The following is a 16,251-nucleotide window of genomic DNA, read 5'->3' as shown; positions in this document are numbered from 1 at the left end:
GGGATGGAGCCCCCGCATTAGGTAGCAGAATCTGCTTGAGACTCTCTCTCCCCACTCCCTCTGCCCTCTCCCCATACCCCCCTCCACGCTCTCTCTCAAATAAATCTTTTTTTTTTAATTTACACACAGCTATATATTTATAATCACACACATACATGCATTCCTTTGTTTGAAAGAAGGGCCAAAATAAACATCCTGTCACAGGAGCCCCATGGGCTCTGCATCACTGCTTAATACTTCCTGTGCCATATAAACCCCAGAAAGTTTTCTCCAGAGGGCTTCCACAGGGAAGGCCTTTTTTCCTCTCTACCTCCTTTTCAGCCTTCTTGCTTAAGAGAGACCAAACTGCAATTCTGGATTTGGTCACCAGGTGGCACGAACCTCCAATTAAATTCTTTTTTTCAATGGGAAAAATATTCATTTGGCAAGATGAACAAATTCTATTTTGAATGGAGGTTATGAAACAGCATGTAAAATAAAATCATGATTAATTCCTTAATTCAGCAATAAACACTTTTAAAAACACTCCTTTAAAACTTTGATAATGAGTTGACAATGTCAAATGAGCTCATCATAAAAGTCAATGAGATTTAAAGATTAAAAGATGTATGAAAAATTAGAGGGAACTTATTCACATTTACTGCAACACAAACTTTGTATACCAGGAGCTCTCTTGAATCAGGAAAGACATAAATAAATGAAAACGAAAAATCTCATAGAAAACTATAGGAATGCAAAGAAACTTATGAAAAGATAGTCAACAGCAATAAACGGACAAATATAAAAGTCCTGATAATTTATCTTCAGCTAAAAAAGATACATTGCATGATAAGGTTTGCTGCCACCCCATTCTTACAAAAAAGTGTGTATATCTGCTCACACGTATTGTGCATCTGCACATATTTTGCACATATACATTTGAGAAAAGCATCTGCAGAATGCGCTCCAGGCCATTAACAAAGGATGGCTCAGCAGGATGAAAGAAGGTAGATACAAGATTATTTTATTTTCCACATATATATACCTATATTGTTTGATTCCTTTCAATTACAAACATATGTTAGGTTTTTTATTTTAATTCAAGTTAGTTAACATGTCATGTTAGCACTTGTCTCTGGAGTAGAATTTAGTGATTCATCACTTGCATATAACACCCAGTGCTCCTCCCAACAGGTGCCTTCTGTGTTACCAAGCAATCACTTATCACGTTGCGTACCACCCCCTTCCAGCAATCCTATTTTTTAACTACCTATAGAGTCTCTTATGGTGTGCCTCCCTCTAAGATTTTATTTTAGTTTATTTTTCATTCTATACTATTGTTGTTTGCCTGGAAGTGAAACTAAATGTCTGATCCCCCTCAAGCACACGGACACGGAGCACCCTTGTCACCGCTCTAAAAAAATGCACTGGGCAAGCAGGTTGACTCTCCCTCACTCTCAGGAGCTAAAGTGAGACCCCTCCCACAGTGCACCTTCAGAGAGGGGGAGGGGGCAGTACAGTGGATAGATGAGAAGACAAATGCAAGCGTGGTGAGAGGTGTGAAAAGGCCCATTTCCCATTCACCAGTGTGCAAGTCATAAAGTTGTTGATGGTATGCCTTTGAATGCATCCAAGTGATTAGGAATAAGAAGTAAATACACGTGAGACCTCATCTTCCTTCCTTCCACTGCCCTCACTAGCTGGTAGGCAGCCCTTGCAAAGCCCCTATTGTTCCAGGCCCATGCCTGCTTCTGCAGGCCTCCAGGTAGAGCATCTGAGTCACACTGTTTCCAAAGGCCAATCCCTGGAATTAGTGTGTGTACCTTCTCACCAGAATTTACTGACATATTACCTGTGGAGTCAAGCCTGTGTACCTGCTGTGCCAGGGTGAACAATGTCGGGAAGAGGACAGGGCCTTTCAGTCCTGGACTCACTGGTTCACGGTTGGGGCAGGAGAAGAGCGATCCAGGACACACAACATACAACGTGCAACGTAACTCTTTATTATGAAAATAAACAGTGATCATGAGTGGGGAAAGTGCGTGGAACAACTGATCCTTCAGGTGCTTATGTTACCTGGCCTGCAGGGTAATTTTGATTTCTTGGTCAGCCAGGCCTCCATCCCCAGTCATGGGTATAGCCTTAGGCTGGAGAAAAGAGAAACAGTGATGACGTGGACATCTAAGTCTTCTTTTAGGTGGTTTGCTTGAAAGCCTCCTCTGGGATCTTGCCCTCATTCTGGAGGGAAGGAGTTGGGAATATCAGAAGAGCCAGATGCGGAGTTTCATTCCCAGGCCACCCAGCCTCCATTTTCTTGGCCTTACTGAAGGCCCAGAAATGCCCATCGGTAGCCCGCTTAATGATTCCCAGACCTCACCTTGAGCATAGTGAAGACCTGACCAGCTCTGGGATAGTTCCACTCGTTGTCCTGAAGGCACCTGGAGTGGAAGAACAGGTGATCTCCATTAGTATCACAGTACAGACATGCTGACCGTGGGATGCTAAATAGGTGCCAGCTCTTTGCTGGGATGCATGTACCGGAATGAACACTATGTGCAATGATGAGGAAAGACCTAGTGAAAATGTCTATCACTGGCGTTCATGCCCACTAGAATTCAAAACAGAAAAATAGACCTTTCCGAAAGAACAAGGGAACTTATTATATATCGATTAAAAAAAAAAAAGATGTTCAAGAAAATAAATGGGAAATTTAAAAGTTCAAGTTCCAGTCATTTTTATTGAGATAGTGCGCATACCATTTTATTATTTTTGTATGCACATACCATTTTAAAGCGTACAATTCAGTGTTTCCTTAGTACAGCCACAAGACTGCACAACCATCACCGTGATCTAATTCCCAAGTAGTTTCATCGCCTAAAAAAAAAACCCTCCTCCTTAAACATTAGAGATGACTCCCTATTCCTCCCCCCTTTCCCCAGACCCTGGAAACCACTAATCTGCTTTTGGTCCCTGGGGATTTGCCTGTGCTGGCCACTTCATATAAATGGAATCATATAATATGTGCCCTTTTGAGGTTGGCTTCTTTCACTTAGCATGTTTCCAAGGTTCATCCATGGCAGGGCATATAACAGAGCTGTATTCTTTTTTATGACTGAATAATATTCTGCCATGTGAACATACCAGATTTGTTTATCCATTCATCAGCTAAAGGACATTTGGGTTGTTTCCACTCTTTTTGGCTATTATGAATAATGCTGCTATGAACCTTCCTGCACAAGTTTTAGAGTGAACAGATGTTTTCATTAGATACTTGGGCATGGAATTACTGGTTCATAGGGTAACTCCATATTTAACATTTCTGGGAACTGCCAAAATGTTTTTCCCAACCACTGCTCCATTTTATATTCTCATCAATAATACATAAGAACTCCAATTGCTCCACATCTGCACCAGCACTTGTTATCATTCATTTTATTGATTAAAGCCATCCCAGTGGGTGTGAAGTAGTGATTCATTGTGGTTTTAATCTGCACTTCCTTAATGACTAATGGTGCTGAGAAGTTTTTCATGTGGTCGTTGGCCTGTTGTATATCTTCTTTGGAGAAATGTCTATTCAGACCCCTTTCCCACTTTTTAAAATTGGGTGTTTTGTCCTTTTGCTGTTGAGCTGCAAGGGTTCTTCACATATTCTTGTCAGATATGTGACTTGCAAATATTTTCTCCTGTTCCTTTGGCAGGATTTTTACTCTTTTCATAGTGTCCATTGGTGCACAACAGCTTTTAATTTTGGTAAAGCCTAATTTATCTGTTTTTGTTTGTTTGTTTGTTTGTTTGTTTTGGTTGCTTTTGCTCTTGGTGTCATATATAAGAAACATTTGCCTAATTAATGAAGACTGACACCTATGTTTTCTTCTTACATTTTTATAGTTTTAGCTCTTAAACTTTAGATCTTTGACCCATTTATAGTCTACGTGTGTACATGATGTGAATCTGGGGTCAAAATTCATTGTCTTGCATGTGGATATCCAGTTGCCCCAGCACCATTTGCTGAAAAGGCTATTTTTTTTTTTACAACAGATTTTTTTTTTTCAGCACTCTCACTGACAATCAGTTGACTGTAAATGTGAGGGTTTATTTGTGGACTCTCAATTCTACTCCTTGATTCATGCACTGTCCATATGCCAGCACCACATAGTCCTGATTACTGTACCTTTTTAGCAAGTTTTGAAATTAGGAAGTGTGGGTCCTCTAACTTTGTTCTTTTCTCTCGAGATTGTTTTGGTGCACTTACATATGAAGTTTAGGATAACCCTGTCAATCTTTGCAGAGAAGGATTTTGACAGGGATTGAATTGAATCTGTAGATTGCTCTAGGTATTACTGCCATCTTAACAATATTAAGCCATTTAGCAATATTCCAACCCACGGAAATGGGGTGTCTTTCTATTTATTTAATTTTTTTCAACAACGTTTATGGATTTCAGAGTATAAGATTTGTGCGTCTTTGTTACATTTGTTTCCAAATATTTTACTACTTTGATGCTATTGTAAATGGACTTGTTTTCTTAATTTCATTTTTGGACTGCTCATTGCAAGCACATAGAAATGCAAATGAGTTTTGTATAGTGGCCTTTTATCCCTAACCTCGCTGAGTTTATTAGCTCTATTAGCTTTTTGGTGGACTCTTTCAGATTTTCTATATATAAGACAATGTCATTGAGCATTAAACTATTTTTTAAATCCTTCACATATATAATAGTATGATACCTTCTCCATGGGCCCACTTTCTTTCTCCTTTCTTTCTTTTTCTTTTTTGGAAGCAAACTATTCCAAATGTTACTTTTCCAAATTTCCTGCAAGTGTCTTTGATTCACGCTCCCCCACCCAAGTCACTGTCCCAACGCATCCTTCTTCCCATGCACACCCACCACTCACTTCTGAGACCACTCGAGTTTCATCCCAGACTGAGTGGAGAAAGCATACACCATTTCCTGCTGCTCCTGGGAGAGGGTGGGCATGGAGCTGGTGGTCAGTGTAGGCTCTTGGTTGGAGAATGCATTCTGAGTCTCACTGGGGGTGGCATCTCTCACAAACAGCTCATCATTCACAATGCACAGACTGAAGAGAAAATGGGCCCTCAGACAAGTGGACGAAGGTACAACTCCACATCCCCAACAATGATCCTGCTCCCACTGCCCCTCACCAACCAGATTCCTTCCATACCCCTTCTGTGCCTACCCCCCACCCCAGAGTCCTTGGCTAGTGCTTCCACCCCTCCACAGAGCCCACCTTTGCAGGGACTATCTACCAAACTCACTAGATGTGTACTTAACCTGCAACCCAGGGTTGATTTTATACCCACATTTATCCCTTACAATAGCCCAAGGGAATGGGCAGTCTAACCCCCATTTTCCAAGGAAGACAATGCATCACAGAGAGGTCATGTGACTTAACCAAGATCACACACACCCAGTGAGTGCTCAGGTCAAGAAGAGAACCCAGTGCTCTAACTCCAGAGCCCATACTCTTAACCACCAGACCAGACTGCTCCTTGGATCTACCTGTTGGCTTTCCACAGTACTGAGAAAACCAAGATGTCTTCACCACCACGCTCCCACACCCCTGAGCCCAGGCCTGGATGAGCATTCCCACCTACAACAGAGCACTCACCTGGAATTGCCAGCAGGGATGGTGATGAAAGTCCGGGTGAAAGCGCGAACAGAACCCTGAGACTTTCCCTCCACTTCAACAACAAACAACAATACCCTCTTAGAGTCACACATACGTCACATGCCCACACGGTGTTCCTCAGTCAGGGTCTGACTCGATACTCATGCTGAAAGGGACAATTGTTCACTGGGAGTCAGGGTGTCTGGCATGGGGATAGCAACAGTAGGGACAGTCTACGCCCAGTGACAGGGCCTCTACCAGGTGGCAGGTGCTGTGACAACCACTCCACAAGTTCATTTGATTTCATTTTTCACAGTTATCTGAGAGGTGGTTATTGTTAGCCCCATTTGCAAATGAGGAAACTTAGAGGTTAGGTAACCACCCCATGTAGCTCTCAGAATGAGGATCTGGGATGACAGCCATGAAACTCCACAGACTGTGTCCCTAATGCTCAAGCTGTGTGGGGCAGACCGGCATAGAGCCAGTTCGGACCAGGATGGTTTGGGGACAGAGCGGAGGCAGGAGAACACAGCAGGAGTAGGAAGAGAAGGAAAGGAATCAGGAAGCTGGGACAGTTCTGAGAGGGAGCCCAGCCAGCGGGGAGGGAGCAGTGGGGCATTTGGGGAGGCGCTCTGTGCACACTCACCCTCCTTGAACACCCCGTTAACAGAGAAGCAGAGCATCTTCTCCTGAAAGGGAAGAGCCCAGGTGCTAAGTCACCTATACTTCCTACCCACCCATGGCTTTCTGGGGCTGCCCTTGGGAGGAAGAAGGTGCTTACCGTCTGGAACCACATGTCCACCAAGAAGGAGCTGAGATCGTGCTGTGTTTTGGGCAGCACACAGAGGGAGCCCACGATGTCACGTTTTGTATGTTTCAGCGGCTGAACACACAGGGCTAAGCGGGGAGGAGAAGCAAGCAAAGATTGGGGGTCGCCACACCCTGGGACCTATAATTACCCTGAACATCCCCTTTCCATGCCCAGTCTTCCCCATCACACACGCACAGGGGTCCTTGGGCTTCTTCATATTCCTGCTTTCCTTGAAGTACTCGCACAAGCTGCTTCTAGCAGAGAAAGAAGAACAGAAGGTGGTGGTCTGGCCAGTGTGGGTGATTCCAGGAGCTGCCCTGTGTCTGCTGGGGAGCCACAGGGCCCAGGAACAGAGTCTGAGCTTTGCTACTCACGGGGCTGAGTCCTCGGGGTTGAAGGGAATGGCCAAGGAGAAGCAGGCCTCATCATGGTAGGCATTGAGAAGACCCTGACGGTCTCCAGAATCGTAGATCAAATAGTACCTGTGGGAGAGTAATGAGGACAGTCTATTTCTGTGGTCTGGACCCCAAATGAGATTTCCAGACCCAGTGAGCAGTTCTGAGCTTGGGTGGCCTCACCCGTCCTAGCCATCCCCTTCTCCAGATTCCCAGGAGTACTCACTGCTGCAGGAATTGCAGGACTAGACTCTTCAGGGCATCAGATCCTTTGTAGCTTTCCTGGAATCAAAAGACATTTGAGACTATGTGGCTGATAAAACCTTCCTTGTAATAGCCCAAATGTTGTTTGATCAATTTTCCCTCACCTTGCAGGGCTTTAACAAGCAGGGTGTGTCAGTATCAGTGATAACTGGTGGTGATAACTCCTGGCCATCCTGGAGAAGGGAAGAAGAAGTCAGCAGTGGAGACCAGGGAGGTGGCCCTGGATGATCAGGGGAAAAGATGAGCCCAAGAGAGGGTGAGGGTCAGAGGTTAGGTATGAAAGTGCACTGGAAATTACATGGACAAGATTAGAGTGTGTGTCTTCAACATGACGTCTGAAAAGTACTTTTTTCTGGTGTGTGTGTGTGTGTGTGTGTGTACACACGCACACATTTTTCCAGAGAGCATATTCATGTCATTTTTAGGAGTCCTGGTACCCTAAAATGGAAAAGGGTCTGACACAAACATGTAATCTAGAGAAGACCCAAAGAGCTTGAGAGCAGGTGTGGTGGTGATCAATGTTAGTAAGGGACAATGATGAGTGTAGTCACTTACCAGGCGTAACAACTTAGGAAAACAATCCTTGATGGCACTGTCCAAAATCCAAAATAGAAAGAAGTGACTGATAGGTCAGGGTTGCCAAGCCTCCCTCCTACCCTTTCTCTCCCTTCCCCCACCCCTCCTTTCCACTGGGTAGCTTCCACCTAGACTGCCCTGACTCCCTTCTTCAGTGCCACAAGAAGCAACATGTGGAGCCCAGGCTCCAGGGCTGCCTTCCCCTCCCTGCTTCCCTTCCTTCCTCCAAATCCCCACTGAATACTCTAGAGAGAAGAGGGAATGGAGTGGGAGCCCAGTGCTCTGCTACATCACTAGGGGTATAGCATTCTGCAGGACCATGATACACCCCCCCACCCAGGGATGGCCCAGAATGTTGGGGCAGGGAGGTGAGTGAGGCAAGGCCCAGGAGGCAGGGAGGGGGAGGGAGGGGGATGAAGACAGAAGAGGGAGTAAAGGTAGGAAGGGAGAGGTGGGAGAGACATAGGGGAACCAGAGACAAAGGAGGAAGAGAATGCAAAACAAAGGGAAGGGAAAGAGGCTCTACCACAGTGGTGGGGATCAGGAGGAAGAGAGAAGAAGGGGGAAATGGCTCCCTGGCTGCAGTCCTTTCCTGCATCTGCCTTGGCTGGCCCTGGCACCCAAGGTAGTAATGGAAAACCTGCAGGTATTGGTTGGGCTGGGGGCCCATTGCATGCTGGCTGAAATTTTGTCACCTGTGTGGGCTCAGCCTGAGCCAGGCATGGGAAATGAGGCAGCCACGGGGGCAGGAGACCTTCCCTGGAGGGAGTAGAGGGTCAAGCCCCAGATCAGCATGGAGCTGAGGGTCTGTGGCCCCCTCTTTTGATCACCACCTTCCCTCCTGATGGCCCCTGTGCACCTGTGCCTGTCTCTTTTGGTTCCTGGCCTGAGGAAATGTACCTATGCTGGGCTACCCAGGGCTTTTCTGAAAGACCAATTGTGATGATGTGATGTGTGGAGGAGGAAAGTGCTTCTGAGAGGAGGTCCCCTCTCAGAACAAGGGAGGGAAGTCCCATCTTAGCAGGGAGTAGGAACGCCTGTCTCGGCATGAGGCCCCAGGCTGGAGGACCCTTCTCAGTCCAGGGCACCAGCATCTGGCTCAAGGCTGGTCACTCCTGGTCCTGGGGAAGAGGAGGAGCCCTGCTTCCTGGAGCACACTCTTGGAGGGCATGCTAAAGAACACTGAATGCAGAGAGGTGGAAAGAGACCCCAGACCAGGAGAACAGGTGAGCAGGTCAGAGGAAGGAAACTCCTTACAGGCGAGGGACAGGGAGAGAGGAGAAGGTGGGGCCTACAGTCATTCCCGAGGACCAGGGCTGCAGCTTCCTGCATACATGCATTCTCAGGGACAGTTCAGGCTCCCAGGCCCAAAGGTCCCCAGGAAGGGTGACAGGGATTCACACTGACCTTATGTAGGTGGGCTGGTCTGGAAAGGTGTCACACAAGGGGTTCCCTTCTAGCCAAAGCTCTTCAAGCTCTAGCCCTTTCATCTTGTTTATCTCCCACACCACGTTCAGCTGAGAAGTACGGGGAAGAAACAGGAAAGGAGTCCCAGGGAAAGGGACACACACAGGCCCCGGCACCCCCAGCCCCCACCTTTCCACAGAGGTACCTTATCCTGCCTCCTGCCACTACTCTGATGAGCACTACCACCCACTGTCAACCCCAAATTTGATCAGGCTCCCCCTTCTCACCTCATTTTTGGAGAGATTCAGGATCTTGACTGTGGGGACCATCTCTATGATGTCAGACAGGCCATCCAGCCCATACAGTTTGTTGTGGCTCAAGTTCAAGGACAACAGCTGTTGGTGAAGAAGAGTTAGAGTGACAGTTACTATCTAGGGCCTCAGAGACAACTCTGTCCTCCACCCCATGTGTTCCACCCCCTACCATTAATAACAGCACTGGGCCTAAGCTCTCACCTCGGGGTAATTTTCTTCTATGATCTGCAGGGTGGCAGCCATGCAGTTTCTTCGGTTCAGGATTATATCCATATCATGGCCCACCAAGTCTTCAGGAAGCCGAGAGGAGGCAATCAGAAGGCTGAGAGCGGTCCAGGACCAGCCCAAACCCTCCCCACACCGCCATCCCTCAGTCTCCCTCCCAGAAAGATCCCTGTGCCCTCACCTACCCTAGAATTACTGCTGTCAAGTGTACCTGGGTCAAAGCGGAGACTCTGGAGGTCAAGAGCTTGCTGGGAGATGTCATAGCGTTTGCTCATGGTCAGCTGCAGAGAGAGACGCAGAGAGCCACTGGGAGGCTCTGGTGGGGATAGAGAAATCAGGGGCTGGAGGAAGAAGAGGTGGGTCTGGGTGTGGGCACGCAATGGGCCTTGAGTCTGCATTACCTTTAGCTGCTCCATTTCTTCTGGCTCCAACTTATACCTCACAGAGTAGGGTACAGAGGAGGGATTGACAAAGATAGATATCTGCAGGAAGGAGAGGTGGGGTAAACACCAAGAACTTTCATTCCAGAGAAGATGACCAGCCCCATCTTCCTGCCCCAGGACTAGGGAGAGGTAATGCCCTCAACACATACCTTTCGGTTCTCCTCATCATAAATCTTGTAGCTGACACCCTTCAGTGCAGCGGCAGTGCCAACACCCTGGACAAAGAACCGAGCCTGGTTTTTCACGTAGTGAAACTGCAGGAGGGGGAGGCAACAATAATTTTGGAGGATAGAGTCTTCTGGCTCAGTTGGCTTCCCCCACCCACACTTCCCTGTGCCCGCTCATCTGGCTTCACCATCCTCTCTTACATCCACTGGAGTGAAGGGGACACTGAAATGGCTCTGGATTGAATTCATTAGCCATGTCTTGTCATACTTTCTCCCATAGGGAATCTAAAGGTGAGAAGAAGGGATGGGAGTGAGGAGAGACAACATAGAATTAAAGCTGGAAACAGACCCAACAGCGTTCTTATCTGACCTTCTATTGAGCTGCATAGGACTTTGAAAGAAGGGACCACTGGCATTATTTCTTATTTTCATGCCAGATATGGATTTCCTAGACCCTCCGATGGAGAAGAGAAATCTCCATTGGAAAGCTCTCCTCCAAATAATTGACGTAAGGTTGATTAATGTGCTCTTCCTTTTTTATAAGGTTCCAGGATATTCTACCTAATGCAGACCTTGCCAAGACACTCACGGTGATCTTGAACCAGCTCCCTGGGTTTCTGTCTTGTGTGTTCTCCCCCACTCCTCTCCTTGGAGTTTTTCTATCTCTCCACACAGTAATATGGATATGGCCTTCATTTTGCCATTTCACTCTCCTCTTGTCACGCCGGGTGCTATAGGGAGTGCTGTGGAGGGGAAGAGGAAAGACAGAGGTAGGGCCATAAATGCTAAGAAAGTCTTTTTCTATACACCCTCACCTCTCTGTCACCAGGACTACAATTAGGATCGCTTAACCATTATTCCACTTCTGGCCTTCTTCAGTCTTCCAGTGAAAGAAGAAAAAGAAGACCAAGGAGAGTGAAAGAGTCGCATAGTCCCAGGGGCTGCTACATGCAAGCCAGTCTGCCCCGTCACTTACTGTCTTATTTGGGAGTCCTCCCGGGCATCTCTCATCAGCACACTTCCATCATCCTCCTGGAGGTGTGAAGGCTGAGGCTCATATCCACCACGTTCATAACGAGGATTCCTCCTGCCAAAATTACCTCGGAGAGAACTCCAAACGTTCTTTCTTCCTTGAGGTGAGCTATCACCATCATTGTATTCTCAAAAGGGGAACAAAAATACAAGTTTGAAGACACATCAGTGGTCCACTTACCATGTACCCATCTTAGGCTAACACCATGGTAGGGCAAGCAAAGTGTTAACCTGCCTTAAGGGTCCAATCCCCCAAACCCAGAAAGGAAACTCCTCTGCTTGTCCAGATAGGAGAGCCTTATTTGACAGATGGCACCATCGGGGAGGATCTTGGGGGAGGAGGAGGAGGAAACTGTATTGAACCTTTTAAAGAATGAAGCAGGATTTATAAAAAACAGAGAATCTGTGCATCCATGGGTTAGACTGGAAACCAGCCATACACAAGGAAGACATCTGAATAGTACCTTCTCTCAGGCCTGTCTAAAAACCACACCAATACCAGGGTGGCAATCTCTCTCATGCTTCCCAAATTCAATCAGCCACCAAACTGATCCCACTAACAATCAGCAAGCTGTCCTTCCTTTGGTGGTGTACTTCAACTTTTAATGTCAGGTGGGACTGATGTAACAGCCTCCTAAGCTGTCCCCCTCCCTCCAGCCTTGTTGTCAACAATACTCAGTTTGAAATATCCAGAGTGAGTTTTCTTTTTGCCCACCCTGAAATGCCTTTCAGCTGAGGGGACAACTCTTCCTAACCTCAGCTCCTCTATAACAAGGATCTGAATGACAAACTGGGATAATACGTCAACTACCATTTCCAAGTGTGTAGGGATTCTTCCTTTCTCATTCTATTATTGATTTCTAACATGGGTCCATTATGGTTGGAGAACGTGCTCTGTGTGATTTCAATTCTTTTAAAATTTGCTGAAGTTTGTTTGATGGTCCAGGAGATGATCTAGCTTGATGAATATTAAAGGAAAAACTCATACATTGAAAGGAGGAAATAACGGCTCGTGGTCAGCATATGGCGTATGGGGGCATCAGAGTCATCTTTGAGAACTGACATTACTTCAAAAATAACGTTGTCAAGGGGAAAGTGTTAAAAGTGAGCCAGCTAACAGCTACAGCAGTCCTCAGACTGACCAGCTAAGTTGGGTGCCTAAACAGGGCCAGAGGCCTCCCTCATCAAGGTGAATCAGACAGGAGCAATCTCAAGCATAGCCTTGTTTTGGGAATCTCACAGGAGAGTGGGCATGTGATTAAAAAGCCAGAGAGACCACGCACACACACGTGCGTGCGCATGCATGTCCACTTACTGAAGGGTTGCATCTCAGCACGATCCCTGTCTCACCGTCGTTCTGACAAAATCAAAGCCAGGAGCATCGGAAATCAGCTGGTGCCTCTTCCCCAGGCTGCCTGGGATCCCCCTCCGTCTCTACCACAGTAGTAACTGATCCTCCCGCAAAGAAACGGTCGTGAGTATCCTTTATGACATCATGTGTGTTCACATGGTACTTACTTCCTGTGTCGGTTTGGAATTCTGCTACATCATTGCTATGCCATTGAGTACATGGCAGTGGCATCCCTGCTATGGTAGGGAAAGAACAGGGTGAGAAGTAAACCAACACTTGCCCAGCAGCAACCAACATTTGCTCAGTGTTGGGCAGACTCACTAGAGTTTTTTGACCTCCTCACAGAAGTCCAAAAATGACACAGTCCCTTTCCAGATCATGACTATTAGGCTCACAGGGGTTAGGTACATTTCCCAGGATTCCTCAGCCAAGACAGTGGTGGAACAGAAATTGTGTCCTCACCTATTGGTCTGCCTCCACATCCTAAGTGTTCCTCCAGCTAGTGTGCTGGTTCTCCTTTAATGGTGGACTTTCAGGTCTCAAGGACAGATTTCTGTGAGCAGACAAGGGATGATATTTTGTGAGCAGGTGTTAGTCACTCTTGTTTGGGTGGGTCCAGGTACCTTGGACCAAGTGGAGATATCGGTCTTGAACTAGATGAAGAAATCTGTTTGGATCACAGCATTTGCCGATTAGGAGTCACTTTGAGGTGGCAGTGTCTGGCATATACTGGGGCCTAATTAGTATTCATTAAGTGAATGTTGTAGATTTGGGATCAACAAAGCCACTTTTGAGAATCCATACATCTCAACCATTTCTACCCACGTCTATTTATTCCGGGGTGGGTGGGGGGGAAGGGCTGCAGAACTGTTTCATAAACTGCTTGTAAAACTACCATGTGTTGAATTTGTCCTTTGCAAAAATAGTATTTTTCACTAGTGTACAGTTAGAAATAGAGTGAATTACCCCCCTCCTGATTAATGCTAAAACTACTGCTTTTCTGACCAGAGCAAGAGAGGCTTTTGCAAATGGGTCACAGAAGTAAGGAGAGGCTTTCCTTAAATCTAGCAGATATAGCTTCCTGGGTGCCTGGTATGTGTAAGAAGAGTGTTCTGGGCCTACACACATGTCTGTGGGTGCTCAGCTTTGTGACAGCCAGTATCGTACTTGTCTCAGAGCAAAGCAAGAGTGTGTGCATGAGCACGTGTGTGTGTCTGTGTGTCTGTGTCTGTGTGTGTGCGCATGCGCGTGCACGAGTATGTGCTAATAGTTTATGTTTTACATTTGCACAATTAGACTACAGATACATGTATTTCAAATCGTGCTGGAAAGTGCATTGCCACACAAAACTGGACACAAACGTACATTTTCTTTTCATGTAACATATACCATATATACCCAATTTTTGCTTCTTGTTTTTAATACGCCCTTTATTTTATTTTTTTTTTTTACATCTTAGCCTTTTAATATTTCGATTGATTCTCAAATTTAAAGTATTAGAATTCTCCATACAAGGTATTGCTAATGGTGGAGGCCAAATTACCCAGTGGAGCATGGCTTGGGATTTAGGGCAGTTCTAAGATTTGTGTCTGTGCTCTATAGCTTCCCAGAAGAAGCACATAAATATTTTAAATTATAAGAGACAATTTCTAAGCATATTTACACCAATATACTTCTCCACTAACAGTGTAGGAGAGTCTAATTTCCTAGAGTATGTTTAACCATTCAGAAGTCATGCTTATGCTTTGACCCAGACATTTCACTTTTAAAATTTATCATACAAAATATTTTCTGCCAAAATATATACCTATAATTATATGGCTGTGGATTACAGGCTCTTTCCCCCCTTTTTAAGCCCATCTTTGTTGAGGTATAATTGACGTCTCGCACTGTGTATGTTTAAGGATCACAGCATCATGATTCTACTTACATAAATAATTACCACAATTACTTACACATCCATCATCTCATATAGATGCAAAAAGTAAAGTAAATGGGGGCACCCAGGAGACTCAGTCATTAAGCTCCTGCCTTTGTTCGGCTCAGGTCATGATCCCAGGATCCTGGGATCGAGCCCCACATCGGTCTCCCTGCTCCGCAGGAAGCCTGCTTCTCCCTCTCCCACTCCCCCTGCTTGTGTTCCTTCTCTTGCTGTTCCTCTCTCTCTCTCATCTAATAAATAAATAAATAAATAAATAAATAAATAAATAAAATCTTTGAAAAAAAAAGTGAAGCAAGTGAAAAAGACGTAAAAGATTTTTCCTTGTGATGAGAACTCTTAGGATTTACTCTCTTAACACCTTTCAAATATACCATGAAGCAGTATTAACTATGGTCATCATGTTGTACATCATACCCCTAATACTTATTTCTCTTAGGACTGGAAGTTTGTGCTTTTCTGAAAGTTTTAGTTTTAATTCCAGTATAGTTAACATACAGTGTTATGTTAGTTTCAGGTGTACAATATAGTAATTCCACAGTTCCATACATCACCCAGTGTTCATCACGGCAAGTGCACTCCTTAATCCCCATCACCTAATTCACCCATCCCCCACCTACCCACCTCCCCTCTGGTAACCATCAGGTTTTTCTCTATAGTTAAGGGTCTGTTTCTCTCTCTCTCCTCTCTCTCGTTTCACTCTCTCTATGTCTCCCCCTATCATTTTTTTTAAACTTTCCTTATTTCTTTTGTTTTCTAGATTCCACGTATAAGTGAAATCATGTGGTATTAGTCTTCTCTGACTGACTTACTTTGCTCAGCATTATACTCTGTAGCTCCATCCATGTCGTCGTAAATGGCATGATTTCATTCTTCTTTACAGGCTCTTTGACACAGAAAGACAATGGGATCTGGGAGTGGCTGATATTGACAGAAGAAGAGTAGAAATGGTTGTCTCTCAAATCAAGGATGGGAAAGAAGGGGGCATAGGTATGTGACATACGGAGTAAAAAGGCCAAGGGATGGATGTCTGGGCCAGAAAGGTGAGGGTGATCATTGGGAAGAGAATGCAACACAAGTAGAAAAAGCCTCTGAGGAACTGGATGCATCCTGGTGTTACATGCCCCACTGGAAACCTTCCTTTCTTTCCACACATATCTTTCTGTCTCTGTTACTTTGTCTTCATGTTGAATGCCAAGGAAACAGTTCCCACACAGTCTGAGAAAGGAGAGATGGTACAGGGGAACAGTGTGCAAAATTGGGTCTCATGGACAGAGGGCTGGAGTTCAGGTCATGCTGGTCCCAGATACCACATCCATCATTGGCCATTGGACTTTGAGTCCCAGTACTCATTTCAGCCCTAACACGGAGTCACACATTATTGGTTAAGGGCATTGGATTTGAGGTCAGATCAACCAGGTTTTGAATCCTGGGGCTAATGTCTGTGGTCCAGGGCAAGTAACTTTGACTTCATGGTGACTCACCTTTTTTTTTTTTTTTAAATTTTATTTATTTATTTTTTAAATTTCTTCTCAGTGTTCCACAATTCATTGTTTATGCACCACACCCAGTGCTCCATGCAATACGTGCCCTCCATAATACCCACCACCAGGCTCACCCAACCTCCCACTCCCCTTCCCTCCAAAACCCTCAGTTTGTTTCTCAGGTGACTCACCTTATTTTTTCCTTTAAATTGAGGGTAGTGATAGTTTCGACCT

General features: G+C 45.5%; 1 protein-coding gene across 1 annotated transcript; it reads right to left on the bottom strand.

Moving 5' to 3' along the window:
- Positions 1-1,985: 1,985 nt before the first annotated feature.
- LOC125091715 (nuclear RNA export factor 2-like) lies at positions 1,986-12,668 on the bottom strand. Its single transcript, XM_047715592.1, has 21 exons — positions 12,559-12,668; positions 11,188-11,371; positions 10,801-10,954; positions 10,413-10,496; positions 10,194-10,298; positions 10,003-10,083; positions 9,813-9,882; positions 9,578-9,666; positions 9,350-9,457; positions 9,063-9,172; positions 7,635-7,671; positions 7,184-7,252; positions 7,042-7,097; positions 6,795-6,902; positions 6,616-6,674; positions 6,391-6,506; positions 6,256-6,298; positions 5,610-5,682; positions 4,875-5,057; positions 2,357-2,417; positions 1,986-2,217 (listed from the first exon to the last, which is right to left on the bottom strand). The coding sequence occupies exons 1-21, from the start codon at positions 12,569-12,571 to the stop codon at positions 2,173-2,175; spliced, it is 1,848 nt and encodes a 615-aa protein (XP_047571548.1). The 5' UTR covers positions 12,572-12,668; the 3' UTR covers positions 1,986-2,172.
- Between the last annotated feature and the right edge of the window lie 3,583 nt (positions 12,669-16,251).

The sequence above is a fragment of the Lutra lutra genome, chromosome X (assembly GCF_902655055.1).
Source record: "Lutra lutra chromosome X, mLutLut1.2, whole genome shotgun sequence".
Taxonomy (NCBI): domain Eukaryota; kingdom Metazoa; phylum Chordata; class Mammalia; order Carnivora; family Mustelidae; genus Lutra; species Lutra lutra.
Note: the sequence above shows the minus strand (reverse complement) of the source record. Positions and strands in the feature narration are given on the sequence as shown.

Bases quoted from the DNA above. Each gene is read 5' to 3' on its own strand.
- LOC125091715 (XM_047715592.1), bottom strand. The intron at 9,667-9,812 runs GTACACTTGACA...GGCTTCCTGAAG, and splicing joins GAGTCTCCGCTTTGACCCAG to ACTTGGTGGGCCATGATATG. The intron at 2,218-2,356 runs GTGAGGTCTGGG...CCTTCCCTCCAG, and splicing joins AGGTCTTCACTATGCTCAAG to AATGAGGGCAAGATCCCAGA.